Source organism: Stigmatopora argus, chromosome 2, assembly GCF_051989625.1.
Source record: "Stigmatopora argus isolate UIUO_Sarg chromosome 2, RoL_Sarg_1.0, whole genome shotgun sequence".
Taxonomy (NCBI): domain Eukaryota; kingdom Metazoa; phylum Chordata; class Actinopteri; order Syngnathiformes; family Syngnathidae; genus Stigmatopora; species Stigmatopora argus.
This window is the reverse complement of record NC_135388.1, coordinates 20,395,001-20,412,468: the sequence shown is the minus strand read 5'-3', so window position 1 is coordinate 20,412,468 and position 17,468 is coordinate 20,395,001. Positions and strand designations below refer to the sequence as shown.

At 39.4% G+C, this 17,468-nt stretch overlaps 1 protein-coding gene across 1 annotated transcript in view; it reads left to right on the top strand.

Annotated features, from left to right (window-relative positions):
• Positions 1–17,468, top strand: part of iqgap1 (IQ motif containing GTPase activating protein 1) — a 52,616-nt gene that overhangs the window by 4,894 nt on the left and 30,254 nt on the right. Inside the window, exons 3-5 of the mRNA XM_077587398.1 lie at positions 10,797–10,953; positions 15,683–15,760; positions 16,092–16,168. Of these exons, the coding sequence (XP_077443524.1) occupies positions 10,797–10,953; positions 15,683–15,760; positions 16,092–16,168 (312 nt within the window). The remainder of the gene's footprint in view (positions 1–10,796; positions 10,954–15,682; positions 15,761–16,091; positions 16,169–17,468) is intronic.

Below are 17,468 nucleotides of genomic sequence, written 5' to 3'. Positions count from 1 at the left end.
AAATGCACTTTGGTTCTCTCCTTATTGGATTGGATAACTTTATTCATCCCGTATTCGGGAAATTTCATTGTGACAGTAGCAAGAAAAGGCATAGTTATAAGTTAGACAGTACAGTCAAAGGCCGCAGAACAACAAAGCAAAAGCAAAAAGCACAAAGTACAAAGCAAATCAAAGTCAATGGGATCATTAAAAATTAAGAATGGGATCACCAAATCATTAAGACAGAAAAGCAGCAAAAACACAAAACGAGCTACGAGTTTCGGTAGCAAAACGGATAGACTCAAAAAGACGTGAAGTTAGCATTACTTCTGACGTGTTTAAAATGTGACTCCATCCAAAATTGTACCTTCCCTATTTTTTTTTACCATACTTACTGTCTGTAATCAGCCGAAAGGTAATAGGAAGTTTTAGTCTCAATCTGTCCAGTAGTTTTGAAACTACTTGAGAAAAGGTTGCTTAGGTTATACGGGCATCCATTTGGTATTGTATCATGACGGATTAAGATGAACATCTCTAACGGGATTGCTCATATATTTGTCTATCATTACTGTCTCATCAAAATGGGGGTAAAATTCATGATGATGATATAATATAATGTAACAATATAATGCTTAACATAGACATAAGCATTTTGTCCCAAAGTAATGACATGTACCAGCTAATATTTGAAGCTGTGTTTATAGTTCTTTTGACTGTAGAGGTGGTGTGAAATTCATACCATAGTAATGATTGAAACATCTTAAACTTCTTAAACAGAAATGTACACCTCTGCAGAATTACATGCAAGAATCTGCCAATCCCAATATGATATTGTTAAATCAGTATTTTAATGTTTAAGCACAGTTTGTAGCGCCGTTTTTTCTCCAACCAAAGGTTTGCTGTTGTGATTGCTCACTGTAGAAATGGCCTTGGACGACAAACTGAACCCTAATTTTCTCCCAATGCACACCAAAAATCCCTCCAAAAACATTTTTTTCCAAGTGTCTAAATATAATAGCAATATGTCTCATTATCCTTAAAATAAGATGGAATCCCTTACAAAGTATAATTTCAGTGAGATAAAAAGGCATTTTTATTACCTATTTATACTTGTTCCAGCGCCAGATTTCATAATTTTTAAAATGTATTTAACTAGCTATTTATACTTGTTCCATCGCCAGATTTCTTAATTTTTTAAAATGTATTTAACTAGTTATTATTAAAATGCAACGTAAAAAAATATGAAGTGATACTTTTTCCACTGAAACATGGCAACATCTTGAACGACATCAGTGACCTAAATGTGTGTGTAAATGTGACTGAATAATACAAAACAATCAAGCGTCTTTGATTAGCTATAAAATGTACTATGTAAATCCACCGCATTCATATTATTAAGGATAAAGTCAGTAAATATGTGTAATTAGTGTCTTTGCAATTTTTATATTTTTTTACTGTGGCTCTGGAATTTATTGTTGACCTGGACTTGCTGCCAGGTGAGTATTGCAAATGAATGAAAACTAGGCTGAAGAATGAAAAGAATTTGGGTTGTACATCAAGTGGCATTTCATCACTGAGACCTGATGATGAAGTAACCGGCTTTACTTGAAGGCATTAGCATAGCACCTCAGAAAATGTCAAAAGCACTTTTAAGATATCAGGGAATTAAAGTTTTACACCTTAATTAAAATGTTTTTTAATCTATCGCTGCAAGCTGTGAGAATGTTGTTTTTATACTATATTTCTTTGTGTTCTTTGCTAAATATGCATTATTCATGTCAGTGCTATTACATTTGATTTTATTTCTAGAATGAACACGTGTATATGTAGTGAGCGCTATATTGTTGTTTCAGCTCATTTTAAATGCTGACTGTTAAACAAGTAACAACTTAAGATAGGACTAGTTTTCCATAAAAGCAGATTTTATGGTCAGACAATTGTCTATGAAGCAGTACAGCAGTTTCTAAAAACAAAAAAAGCAAGCAGTAACTGAACAAGCCAGTTTTCCCTCTTTCTGACTTAAACAAAGCAAACCCTCTGTGTATGACCAATTAGGTTTTTAAGCATTTCCCATTACCATGACAACACCACATTTTACTTACTTGAAAAACTATTCTTGTCCTGTTCAGTCGGAAAGTATAAGTTTGCAGTGTTTGAGTTTTACTTGCCATAGTAACAATGTAAATCAAATTAGTCTTGACAAGTAAATGGAAGGCATGTAATGGGTGCAAAAGATAGTAAAACAATTAGACCTGCTTTCTGTTGCCATGATATTTATATATACATGTATATATATTATGTTCATCATGGTGAAAATGAGGGAGGTGCCATCAAGGGATGTTTTTCCATCAACTTGTTTTGCATGAACAAAACTCCCATCATGACTATAAATTTAAGTTTAACAAGTTGACATGGTGCAGTGTCATTTTAAGAGAATTTCCATCGACATCACATTTTAATGGAAGTGTAATGTTCTCACTGTGAGTCTCCCACTGCAATACAAATCATGTTCCCTTCTCAAGATCAGGTCATTTACTTGTAATTTCCTGTTTCCAAACAAGTGTCCAAATAGTCAGTTGCCGCTGCTGAAGTGCAAGTTATGCAACAACCGAAAAGCCATTGTGTTGCCGTGAACAAGAATAACCTATAGTATAAAGGTTGTTTTAGTAATAGGAAGTGTCTTTGGGTGACTGATAACGCATCAGTGTAAGTTTTAGAGCAATTTCTTATTGGGCTTTTTAAGCCTCGAAGATACAAATGCTTGTTGAGTTTGGTCTCAATCCAGCCAATATTTGCTCGGGCCTTCCCAAACGCAAATGTCTAGTTTAACGAGTTCGTTTAATATACTGCATATCTGGTTCATTTTGGTCCATATTGATACAGAACAAACTGTTAAAAATGACCTTTTCAATAAGTAAAAACTACCATGTTCTGTAGGCTGGTCCCAAAATAGTCACTCCCTCAGAAAAGGAGGATCCAGCCATCCTCTTTTATGGTAATTACTGATGCCCCACTCTATCTTTTTGGCTTGTGTTGCAACTTGAGCAGACTGAGCATTACAGTCTTGCCTTGACTGATAACCATGGAATAGTTAATGTATCTGAGCCCGGTGACGGAACTTCAGATAAAACCGCTGTTCTCCATTCTACCGTTCTATTATTACAATTAGCTAGCCTACCTGACATAGACCCTCAGGCTTATTCATGTTTCTGTTTCTACATTCATTCACTTCTCCTGACAAGGGTCGTGGCGGGTGCTGGAGCCTATCCCAGATAATATGGGCCCCAGGCAGGGGACACCCTGAATCCGTGGCCAGCCAGTTGCCGGGCACAAGGAGACGGACAACCATTCACGCTCACACTCATACCGAGGGGCAATTTAGAGTGTTCAACCAGCCTACCCTGCATGTTTTTGGGATGTGGGAGGAAACCGGTTTACCTGGACAAAACCCACACAAGCCCGGGGAAAACATGCAAACTCCAAATAGTGAGAACTCACCTGGGATCGAACCCTCAGCCCTAGAATTGAGGCCAACGCACTAATCACTCGCCCACCCGGCCACCCTCTGTTTCTACAACCAATTTGTTATCAGCTCGTAGTTGTGCTCTGGTTATCTTAGTAGTGGACAGAAATTGCTTACGTACCTCCTACTCATTATTTTCATGAGTCCTGTCGTAGCATGCTTTTGAGAAAGCAAAAAAAGAATAAAACTCGACTTTTCAGTTTTGTCTCAATTCCCGAAGTACTCAACCCACTGTGATAACTCTTTAATTATAATTCCAACTGTGTTAGCTATAGTAGAGGGTCTGTAATTGGCTGTTTTGCCTATACTGGTGAAGAAAAGACAGTGAAAAGTGACCAAGAGAGAAAATTATTTTCTTTGTCCAGCTTGTTTGTGGCATTTTAAAGTGGCTCAATATTGAAGTCCAAATGTTGACTACACTCCATGCAGAATATACATACCATCCAACCATACACTCACTAGATAATTAAATTAAAGTAAACCTTGCAGAGATTTGTCCTATAGAAGGACAGTCACAATAAGATTCCCATGAAATCAGTGTTTAAAGTGATCAAGAATGTAATGACTCAAATGTCATTGGTCTGTCGGATTGTCATACATCAGAACATGGATTATGTAACAGGATTAGGGAAAAGTCTTAAAACAGACATCAAGCAAGTGTTTGTCATAGAGCTAGTACGAAAGGCTGCTGCAGTTAGAGGCCTGCTGGTGCACAAATTCCACTGTTGCAGTAAAGCATGTAATGAACCATTTGGTTCCGTGTTTCCTTATTTTTAGAAAGATAAAATATCCATTTATCTTTTTTCCTCTTTTCATCTCATTACTATTTCTCTAAGCTAAACACAATAATAATAATAATCAGACATAGGCTTTGTCATCATCATTGACTCGTCAAAAGCCTAATTGTCATCATACCCAGCTGCGTATGACGTAATGACAAAATATATAGAATATTAACTCAAAATTGAAATTAATGTTCAAATAGTGTGTTTCAATGGATCAAGAATACAACATACATGTGTGAATAAAGGATGGTTATAAGGTTGTGAAGCCAGCAAGCTCACTTAAGGTGTTGTGTGGATTTGAATTGTACTGTAAAAGGATGTATTTCCACTTTAGTGGGTGGAGGGAGCGCTGATCTCTTCCTGGAGAGACAGTGGTAATTTGCAAGCCTCTTCCTATGAGACTGAACTGTGACCTCAGCACAACTCCATGTTTCCTACCATTCCATATATAGAAGAGATTATTTATTCCCACTTTTGTAATGTTATAAGTCCCCTTTTACATAATTTATTTTCAACTTTGGATGCCATTTTACCAGCTTCTCACAACAATTTTTGTTGAAAGTGCCCAGAATTCTATTTTCAGTTACTTTAGTTGGTTATTTTGGGATTGTTTTGCAAACTCGTGGTTTCTTGTTAATATACAGCTGACTCGATCAATTTGAATACTCTTTGCACTGATTGGCCGTCAATAGAGCAAGTGTGTTGGTAGGGTATTTGTGGGTGTTGGCAATTTGTGTATTAAACCTTTAACACTAACAAAAACAAAGTATTCACTCACTTTACACTTCCATTCCAGTGGGCTCCAATATGCACTTACATGCACAGAAGCTTATTTGAGTCAGAAGGCAGATTTTTCTCATATCAAGACTGTAATGTATTAATATTTAAATATTATATCTCATCTCATTTTCTGAACCGCTTCATCCTCATTAAGGTCGCGGGGGGTGCTGGAGCCTGTCCCAGCTGACTCCGCGCCAGAGGCGGAAGACACCCTGAATCGGTGGCCAGCCGATCGAAGGGCACAAGGGGACAGACAACCATACACACTCACACCCATACCTAGGGGCAATTTAGAGTGTCCAATCAGCCTACCATGCATGTTTTCGGAATGTGGGAGGAAACCGGAGTACTCGGACGAAACCCACGTAGCCCCGGGGAGAATATGCTAACTCGACACAGGTGGGCATGACCTGGATTTGAACCCAGGACTAGTGAGGATAAAGCGGTTCAGAAAATGAATGAATGACTGAATTTAAAGTCCAGGTCCTTGAAGGGGAGTGATATCCGCGATATTCGAGGGATTACTGTACTCGCCTGACTAAGCGTGGGATGGAAACATGTCTGGTAACAGAATGACCTAAAAGAAACACCATTGTCTGTTCTGAACGAATCACTCAAAACATAGGCTTTGTTGTTGGTTTTTAAAGCATGAGGACGGTCAAACTTGTTGATTAAAGCTGGCTTTACCATGAAGCCAGGCAGCAGCATTCCCACACATAATGACGCACGTTCAGTTAATCTTTGAATAAAAATGTCCAGGAAGGCATTCGCTTCCAAAAAAAAACTGGTGCAACGTTGGATCGCCGGGCGACGGGAAATTAAACTTCCACTTCCCTTCTCCCCGCTGTCCAACCGTCAATTAGCCGTCCAGAGAGCTCGATTTTCGGATAACTGCAACAACGTCAGCCTACTGCCCGGACTTAAATGGAATTTCAACTTCCACCGAGGCATCCCACCATCGCCAGCCAATGTGCTCTATTTTCGACAAGATAGCATTGGGCCGTAACGTCGCCCGGAGATTTTAGCTTTGCACATTTCTGGGACATTCCAGCGTCAGCTCCACTACCATGAGGCCCCCGGAGTCCCCTAAGCGAGGTTTATTTTCGCTTTAGTCGTCTTTATGGCGTCCCCCATAATGTAGCCCCGGGCTTGCATTTCTGAAAAAAATCCCCCTTCTCTGCTGTCCAATTCACTGAGCAAGTTCTATTTTCTAATAAGCGCCATGGAGTAGTTCTATTTTCTAATAAGCGCCACGGAGTAAGGTCGCACGGGGCTCGCATTTCTGATAAAAATGCACCCTCACATTGGCTCAGAAAGCTTTATTTTCGGATAAAAATGACGGTCACCGCCCACTATTTATTTTCCTCAGTGCTGAGTTGAGCGACACATTCCTCTGTCTTCCACCATTTTCTTAGTGCCAAGTGGAAGACGGGGGAGTGTCCTCGTCTTGCCGTTTCAGCTGGGATTTTGACAATTTATGAACTCTTTTTTTTTTTCCCTGAAAAAAATCTGCCATGTAGTGAAGCCACAAAGTTGAAGCCGCGAAGTGAAGAAGGATCACATTTTACATATAAGTCACACTTGAGTATAAGTTGGAGGCCGAGCCAAGCTATGACAAAAGTATGACTATAGTTGGGAAAATATGGTATTCGTGGGTTTAGTATTTGTGTAGTGTAATAGTAGACATTTTACCAAAACACATTTATTCCCAGATGTTTTAATAATTGTACACTGAAGTCAAAACAATTCCACAAAGGGCCAGGAAGGTCCTGGTTTTCGTTCAGCCAGTACAGTGTAGACAGTTAAACCAATGCATTTTCTGCTAAAACAAGCAGCTTCTGACTGCAGTCAACTAATTAAACTTGGAGGACATCAAATTGGTGAAAATGTATCCTCTTAATCGGTCAGTGTCAGTGTTAAAATTGGCACCCACTGTGGGGAAGGAGTTTCATAGTTGATTCTTGACTATTAACAATTGATTTTCAAATTCTTTAAGAATTCAAAATGATTGCTGTCCTTTTGTTTATTTTTGTTGCCAGTAACTTACTGATTAAAACTTCAAATGCATTTTGGCTGCTTTCCACTGTTGTTGAAACCACTCCTCGACTTTCAAATATCCCAATTACAGTGGCTGTCCCAAAGATTTAGTGGTGGGTGTGTCCCCGTTTGTGTGAGACTGGAAAGGGTGTGTTGCCTGATAAAGAAGCCATTAGTCTTCATGGGGGCTTTCACTGCTCCACTGCATGGTGAAAGGTGGAGTTTGTTCCTGTCTGGCAGGCCCAGCCCGACATTACAGGTCGGTCACCCCAACTTCAATAGAAAGCTTGTGTGGAGACCTTATTTCCAAATATCCCAAAAGGGGAGTTGTTTAAGCTGACAGGGTTTGTGCTGATCAGCATTTGGGTGTGTGTGAATGAATGGCATTAAAATAAACTATAGGATACAAAAGTTGTAGACGGGATTAGAGCATGTCACTTTTTTGGGTGTGGTATTAACTGAGTATTAGCTATATTTGCATAAAATCACCTTTAAACTTAGCACTAATGCGGTTGTGTGACTAAAACTATTCATGAAAAAGTGGGAATGTTTTCTCAGCAGCCGAAAACAGCTACACTCTGTCTGTTTCAGAAGGCCAAGTATGACCTCACTCTGTATGACAGAACTCTTAAATTTCCTCGTCAGTAGAGATAAACTCAAGGCTTTCCTAATCAGAGCTGATACATGAAGGTCTTAATCTAAATAATCTAAATAGCACATCAGAGAGGAGGCAATGTTTGATAGCTCCAAAGCCATTTTAGATCTTAGCTTGGCTAAGAAGTTTATAGATTTATTTTCTTTTTAAATAATGTGGTTAAACATGGTTTAGTGCTCCAGTTGCTTTAGTTTATCTTAAATATTTAAGTTTTTTTATGTCTCATGCCCACTTTCCTTGCTTCCTAGTAAATATTATTATCTTTATGGGGCAAAAATTTATGATACCTGTCACTTGAAAGTTATTAAAACAGTGTCTTCATTGTCAGCAACACAGAGTTCCCCACAGAGCAAATAACGTATAAATCTTTTTGCCGAATTCCACTGCATGGCACTATCACATATTCCTTCAATGCTATCTTGACCTCATTTCAACTGGGGAAAAAACACATCAAGGAGAAACTAAAACATTGTGTAATTACCAAAATTTCGAGCAGCAGCAAATGGTTGTATTAATTATTTTCTTTAGCTACCTACAAATTCCTTACAAGTTTTTAATTCCAGTCACTCAAGTGTATGTTTTCCATTATAAAGTTGCATGTGTTTCCCTGTGTGTTATTTAACTTAATCTTGTATGACATTTCCATAACCCCCAGAGTAAATTGAATCAACAGCTCAAGCGTGCAAAATCACTTTAACATGTAAAGTTTGCCTGTGGAGTCGCTGATAATTTTCTTTGGAGTTGATATGTTTCCATGGTAGCCACCACAAGACATAATTGCATGCTTCACATTGGTTGCAATAAATATGTATTGTTTTTAAATACTTACCGTATTTTCTCGCATATAAGCCGTATTTGTAATAAAAAAAGATGACTTAATCAAGTGTACGGCGTATTTATGCACAAATTAGACTTGACATGCACGAAACTGCAAGCTGACAAAGACGAAACGCCATAACGCAAGACAATGCAGACGATACGGTCATTTATTTCAAAATAGAGAAAAAATAAACAGATAAAATGCTAAACAAAATGTATTTTGACGTCTACGAATGAAATTCAAGAAAAAAAATACACCGTATCTTGCATAAAATGTGAAAAAAATTCACTTGCTTTTGCCTGCCATTGCTCGCTCAGGGCGCCGCCATCTTACCTTTGACCGGTAGTTAAACGTGCTTTGACAGGCCAGACATGAGTAGCCTCGATACATGTGTTTGTAGTGTTTACACTGTCAGCACATCCCAATAGTGGTTAAGGCTGATCAAAGGTCTTGCAGTCGATCACTTAAATATCAGTCTTGATACCTGCGTAATGGGTATCTCATGCAATTATTGCATCCAGAGACTTGATGATTAGGGGTGGTATGACTCTTTCAGCAATAGACTGCTGCACCCTCATTGCAGGAAGGAGCACTTCCGCAGATCCTTCCTCCCATCAGCTGTCAGGCTCTTTAACAAAACAAATGGCTGAGTGTTAAGACCTAGCGTATGCATGCATGCATGTACATCTATGTGTATGTATGTATAGATGTGCTTATATATGAATGTGTATGTATGTATATATATGTGTATGTACACGTATCTGTATATGTATATATATATATATATCAGCAACACGCTTATTTATTTATGTATTTATTCATGTATTTATTTATTTATTAACTTACTTATTACCTATCTATTTCTGCATCCTCACTTTAGCCCAGGCATCCACAATCCATTGACATATTGTTGCATAACTGGCCCGACGCTGCCTGCCGGGCTTTGTATACCAATCGGACATCCATTGCTCGGAGTTCATTTGCCGGACTTGCTGGACGTCCACATTTTCATCATATAAATATAGCGCGTCAGCAAGAAAAGCACCCAAACAATCAAGCGGTCAGCATCATATAACGACATCTACAGAATCTTGAATTTAGTGCATACAAAAGTTGCACCGACTGATTGGTCGCCATGTCCACTTTGGGGAAAATTTTAGAGTTCTAAGTGTGCCCTTTCGGTGTGAAAATAGGGTACAGACGCTCCCCTACTTACGAACGAGTTAGGTTCCGAGCGATTGTTCATAAGTTGAATTTGTTCGTAAGTTGCTCAGTGCTATATTTTGTATTATAATTTATGTTTAAGGCCTATATAAGTATATTGAAGGTTTATATAAGTGCATTTGTATGTTTAAGGCTTGTATAAGTAACACGCATTGGTTTGTACTGAAAAAAACATTTAATAAAATGGAGAGAATACATACAGTACTGTATACATACATTAGAGAGAGAGAGATTTACTAGAAAGTGGCTGAAAGAAGCTATCTAATGACGATTGCAGTTTTCTTTTTTTCATCATAAATGATGCGGTAGCACTGTATGGCATCATTCAATTGATTTGCAAACTTTGTGCAACGTTCAATATTTGGGTCCTGCTGCTCGATCTTTATGTTTATAAATGGTACTGACGGTCGAACGATTCAAGTTGTATTCGCGTGCAACGCTCACCACTTTATCACGCGCATCAAGCTTCGTTATTATTGCCACTCATTTCAAATGAAATGGCTTGCCTCTTCCTTGCACCTCCCTCAATAGAAGCCTTTCGCTTTTCACCAACCATATTGAATAATGGATGCCCGAGATATTTAATGATAAAAATGAAAAAGGTTCTTTGCGCACTGGAGATACGTTCACGCACTTCCGCACTGCAACGAAGTGGGCAGAAGAAGGTAGATGCTGGGTGAGCTGAGCTCTTACAGCGCCAGGCGTCGGTATTAGCGGCGGAAAGAAGCACTACTCCGAAAAAGGCGTGCAATACAAAATCGAACTTACGAACATTTTTCGACATAAACGCAATTTGCAGACATGTTCGTATGTACCGTTGTTCGTAACTCGAATGTTCGTAAGTAGGGGAGCGTCTGTATATTGAGTTTCGTAGTAGCCTCAACAGAATGTGTCTGGCTATACCCCCCTTTTTTTAATTAAAAAAAAATGTTACCACCAGTTAAATCAAATGAACATCAATATCTGATTGCTGCATTGTAACTTTCTTTCCAGATGGATGGAGGCCTGTTTGGATGAAGAGTTGCCCCCTACTACAGAACTAGAGGAGGGCCTGCGTAATGGAGTTTATCTGGCCAAACTCGGCAACTTCTTCGCACCACGCACTGTCTCCCTTAAAAAGATATATGATCGGGAGCAGACACGTTACAAGGTAATGACAACATGTATATTTGAGCAATATGGCATTCATTATGGTGTTGTAAATTTCACTACCCTGACACGACATTTAAATGTAGTAAATACTACATTGTATACTGGCAATTTGTTTTCTTCAGTCTATTGTACTTCTGTTTGGAGTCGCAATTTACATGAAAGCACCAGGTGAAAACTGATGCATACAACTATTTGTCCTCCAATCAGATTCACACACAACAAGAAAGAGTGGCTCGTTGGATATTAAAATGTCTATAAAAGTGCACATTTGGTTTCACAATATTCTTATTGACAGACAGTCATCTTAACAACTCCCCAACCCTGCAAATGAGTAGAACTGCTACGGATGTATTAAGATAAGATAAACTTTTTTTTAGCATATAAGAGGACATTCAAAGTTAAACACAAACTGATGAACCTGTCTCATACTCATTAGTTCACTCATGAACAGAGTGAGTTTTTGGTGTGAAAAATAATAAAACAAATGACTTTTCAGACTTGACGCTTTCAACCTTGGACTCTAAATTAGTGTTTCAACAGTGTTACTCCTACACCACACATTGGTAAAAAAATATTGTAATGTGCTATCTAGTCAAAATTAATATTTTTTCCCAAATCACATCATTTGATACTCAATTAAAACTAATTTTGTCATTGTAAACCATTAACAACAATAGGTGTCCAATCCATTTGAACTAGTAGGGGTGGCCATGAATGATCATGTTTCAGCGCTATTGTGAGCGAAGGACGTCCAATCCATTAGAAATGGTATCGCCTCCCATTCAATGTCAATTGGTAGTCAGCCACTGCGGATGGCACATAGTACAGGTGTTTGCGCTCGTCTTCCTAGAACCGGAACAGTTTGGCTGAGAAATATATACATCAGTACATCATCCTCACCCTCTTGCCACTGGAACAACGAAATTTCCCGAATACGGGATGAATAAAGTTATCCAATCCAATCCAATCCAATCATTCTTTTGGCCATTTGACAAAGTGGTGTGTGCACAGCGAGAACATTGATTCTAAATGATTGACACAAGGATTTAGACTTTGTTTCTGTCTCACTCGGCAAGCCAGTGGAGAGCTTAAGTGGCATGAGAAGAGGCTTTATCTACAACTAACAATGTTTTTCTTTTTAAACAAAACTTCCTTTTAGGAAAAGGAAAACCAAAAAAAAAAACTAATCACACTGCATCAGGGCTTAGGCTGTTTACGCGTTACTTTTTTTAAGCAATACCCAGATTTTTTTTGCAGATTGGAAACAGCAGTTGAGACATTGCGTTTCACTTTTTTATTTTTTATAAATGTTGAACGTATGTGTTTTTGTGTATGGATAGTATGTCAGATCTTAGGAAAACCTCATTTTTTAAGCTCCCCTGCAATTGGCTCGCCATCAATTCAGGGTGTCCCCCGCCTCTGGCCTGAAGTCTCCAGCACCCCTGACCCTTGTGAGGATAAGCGCTTCAGAGAATGAATGAGTTGTAATAATAAAAACTTTTGCTAAAATTAATTAATACATTTAAACTGCAATTACACCACCTAAATACCACAAAGAACAGGCGCACTGATGTGACGTGAACGATAGTTCCAGACCAACCATCAGTAGAGCAAGAAGACTGTAAGGAACAAACCGCTATTTTTAGCATTGTTAGCTATGGAACGACCAATACAGCGCATGAAAGCAAAAGAAATACTATAACACAGGCAAAATGTGCAATTATGATCAAATCAAATCAAAAGCCTTTATTTTCATTATACACAGCTGCGTATAATGAAATTGGTGGTGCTAATCCACAAAGTGCGTTTTCCCAGTAAAAACATAAATAAGTAATATAAAAATACAAAAAAATCACGTCGGGCAAGGTAATTTCTAAAATATTGCACAATCTAAGATATTGCACATTGTTATTGCACACCCCGAGGGTTATTGCACAGAAGGGATTGTGTGTCATGCTAATGCAAGTTCAGAGCTCTGATGGCTGTGGGAAAAAAAACTGTCCCTAAGTCTATTTTTCCGTGTTTTGTGAGACCTGTAGCGTCTGCCAGAGGGCAGCAGCTGTAACAGGTTGTGACCAGGGTGGTATGGGTCCCTTACCAGCGAGGGCTGGCAATGTCATCCAGTGAGAGCAGGGAGCAGCCGATGATATTCTGGGCGGTGTTGATCACTCTCTGCATGGCTTTTCTGTCTGCTGCTGTGCTTCCAGCGTACCACACTGTAATCCAGTATGCCAGGATGCTCTCCAGTGGCTCTGTAGTTCTGTTTACCAGAAGCTTAGTGTCCAAGTTGTTCCTCCTGAGTACCCTCAGGAAATGGAGTCGCTTCTGGGCCTTCTTCACCACTGCCGTGGCGTTGGTAGACCAGGAGAGCTTGTCCGTGACGTGGACCCCCAGGAATTTGAAGGACTGGACCCTGTCTACGCATACTCAATTTATGAGGAGTGGGGCCTGATCCGTGTTGCGTTTGCGAAAGTCCAGGATCATTTCTTTATTTTTCGTGGTGTTTAGTGTGAGATTGTTCACCAAACACCACAAAGACAGTTTGTTGACCTCATCTCTGTAGGCAGATATGCAGGACAACACCGAGCCGCCCCACTACAAGAACCAAGTGAAGGCTCCCTGTTTTTTTCTTTCCTTTTGAAATGCCTCTTAAATACCTGTGCACAAACAGCAGCCTTATTTAACGTTTCCTTTACCAATTTTAACCCACTCTCCTCGTTTAAGGACATTCATCTTAATGTCACATAGCATGATTAACTGCATATATAGGATCCATTGTGAACATCCACTTCATTTACTTGATATTCACGTAATTCTTTTCCTGATATAGGGCTGTTTCAGGATGGTAGATTCATCTCATTTTCTGAACCGCTTTATCCTCGCGGTCGCGGGGGGTGGTGGAGCCAATCCCAGCTGTCTCCGGGCCAGAGGCAGGGGACACCCTGAATCGGTGGCCAGCCGATTGCAGGGCACAAGGAGACGGACAACCAAGCACACTCACACACACACCTAGGGACAATTCAGAGTGTCCAATCAGCCTACCACACATATTTTTGGAATGTGGGGGGAAACCGGAGTACCCGTAGGAAACCCACACAGAACATGCAAACTCCGCACAGGAGGACCGACCTGGACTTGAACCCAGGACTCCAGAGCTGTGAGGCTGACGCGCTAACCAGTCGCGCCACCGGGCTGCCCTCGGTTTCAGGGGTGGGCACACTATTACACAAAGGGCTGCACTGGGTTTTCGTTCCAACCCATCAAGAGGACACCTTTTTCACTAATCTGGTGTCCTATACGTGTACTCTGGATTTCAGTCAGGTGCTTCTTGTTTCTGCAGAAACCTCATTGGCTAAACTCTGTGCTTGATTGGTTGGAACAAAAACCTGCACCCACAGCGGCCCTTCAGGACAGGTTTCCAATCCCTGGGTGATTTGAATGTCCTGTTGTTCGATGTTGCATGTAGTAGAATTTTAATCATGCTGAACAATCCGTTAGAGCTGAGCAAAGTAAACAATCATCCAGAGACTGAATGCTACAGTACATGCAGAATATTAAATAAATATTAAAACAATCTGTCTATGAAAGTTGCTAAAATATTATTCTGACGTCAATCTGTTTCCGGGCATGCTGAATGAACATGCCAGAATTGTTCTTGAAGCCTTTTATGATTTTCCCGGCATCACCACAATGAACTAAGTCCATTGTTTTGTACAAAGGGCTGAGTTGCCTGCTATAAGTTCACTGTAAAAATATCAATCCTTTAGCAATTTTTAGTTCATTTCTTGTTTACCCTCAGACTAGGGAGTCCTTAGCAAGCAGTCTTGTTTTCTGTGGGTCCGCGGAAATGAGTTAGTTTGTTGTGGTGCTTGCTTTTTATGGAGTTTATTAGGCATGACTCATCATTTTGTCATTATTCTCATCACATTCATGTTGCCTTTGCTGCAGGTGGCCACATTGAACACAAAGACATGAAATAAAAGTTGATTGTGAGTTTACGTAATGTTTGTGACTTGGCTGGAGTTTTTAATTGCTTTTACCTATTCAGCAGTTGCATCATTAATTTCGGTATTTATACCAATTTAAACCAATACATATTGGACAGTCCCATGATTGGTGTTTAATTTTATTTCATTCAATTATTTTCCGTTCCGCTTATTCTCGCAAATGTCGGGGGGTTGCTGGAGTCTAACCCAGATAACCACGGGTAGTAGGGAGGGTACACCCTGAATTGGATGCCAGCCAATCGCTGGCACAAGGCGACGAACAACCTTTCATGCCCACACTCCAAAAAATTGACAATTATAGGGTTCAATCAGCAGGTTTTGGGATGTGGGAGAAAACCAGATTGCCATGATAAAACCCACACGTGCTGGGAGAAGATGCTCACTCCATGGAGGAAGGGCGAATTCCACCAGGGAATGATTCGTTCATCTCAGAAGTGTGAGGCAGATGTGCTATCCACTTCTACACCATCTTGTTTTGATTTTATTAATTTAAACATTTTATTGATCATTTTTAAGTATTGAAAACATCTTGCTTTATTTCAATCCAACCTTGATGGCTCAACTACAATACAATGCATTTATCTCCCTATATTTTTAATTTTTTGTTTGTTTGTTTTGTTTTGTGAGCTTGAAAGCATCTTGCTCAATGGAGCATGAATTTCCTACACCAATTTCCCAACTATTCACTTCTCCTTTTTTTTCACTCCCCCTCTCCTGTAGGCGACAGGACTCCATTTCAGACACACTGATAACGTAATCCAGTGGCTCAATGCCATGTCTGAGAAGGGCCTGCCAAAGGTGAGCGTGGTGTTATTTGTTTTTGTTACCTACAACGATACAATCTCCTCAAATTACATAAGGCACGTTGCTGTAAAGTGAAAGAAAAATGCCAGTTTCTTACTGATGCTGCATTTTCAGCTCTACCTTATGTACATCCCGGAACAGTTAACCATGAAATTTCAGGGAAATCACTTCATTGTTTCTTTAAAATATTTTCATACATAGCCCAGAGTAATCTTTTTATCACCTTTCCCTTAAATACTAAACACAGAGAACATAAGAAATTATCTTGAACGCTGATTCATACTTAAATTATTTACTATATTACTTGAATCTTTGCCCGTTTCAGATCTTCTACCCCGAGACTACAGACATTTATGACAGAAAGAATATGCCACGCTGTATATACTGCATACACGCACTAAGGTACTTACCCCTCCGTTTTGAAATTCTTCTTCCTCTGTTGCTATTTTAAAATTATGTCCAATTGGTCAGTGGGCATAGGGCATCAGAAAATGCAATTTGATTTCCACTGTGTTATATGCATTAGTTCTTTTTTTCCGTTCGGTTCCTATCAAGGCAAACAACGCTTTAATTGACAATAATGTTGCCATTGCCTGTAAAAGCCCCAAAAGCTGTAGTGTTTACTGTGTTCTCATAACATAGTGAGCAACATTTTTAAGAGGGCAGACAATGGGAGTCTTTCAATGGATAAACAAAATCACTCAATATAACAATGAGTTGACTGAAGTATATGGCCCTTAGTTGTTGAGCCCCCTGTTGTATAGTAGGATTCCATCTCATCAGAGGATACTCTCAGACAAATGGTCAGTTTATTTTATTCCGAATCATGGGCTAATTAGTTATCTCCTTTTCCTGGGTTAAAATGTAAAGGAGAGCCATGTGTGACTCAACTGCATTCTCATTGGTCAGGAACTGCCCCGGAAGGCGTGCTTTCAGGTTATATTTGCAACTATATAACAATTTTAGTACACCTACGGAATCTGGCTGTCACAGATTGCGGCTGCATTTGCAGCAATTACGTATATTCAAAAAGAGCCCTAGCCGCTGTGTTTCTCCTGCCGTCTGTGTTAGAGACTGTCCCCGAGATAAAAAATCCTTAGATGTCTCCTACTTCCCCCAAATGACAGATTTTGTGAACATTTGAGCTATGTCAATTATTTGCTTTTCTTAACCAACTACTATGGCAATTAGAATGAAAAGGGGTCTTTTCATTGATTTGTAGTGACTATTGTCTGATTCCAGCTAACTCTAGGCCACTGTCCCATGTCTAAAATATGTCAGCACTATATACACATGGGCTATTATGGACATTTTCAGAACCAAAACTGTTTACATTTACCCTCATAAAGGACCTGCTGTTCTGGTATGAGAACGCCAAAGCAGTTCTGTTTTTTTCTTGGACTACCAACCAATACATTCAGAATAACCTCAGGGTCATTTATGACAGCGTGTATCCATCTAGGAGTTAAAGAATCATTAAAAACATTAAAATAACATTTGTGAGTGTAACCAATGATTGTATGCTGACTTGTGACAACCAGTCTTCAGCCAATGTTGTTTGTCAAAGTTTGTGTAATCAATGTACACGACTTAACAATTGTGTTAGTGGTGACACTGTTCATGCTGGTCCAATACAAACCACTTACACATGTTGCTCTGATGATGAGATGGCTGCTGTTTTTTTTATTTTCCCCCCCTAGTA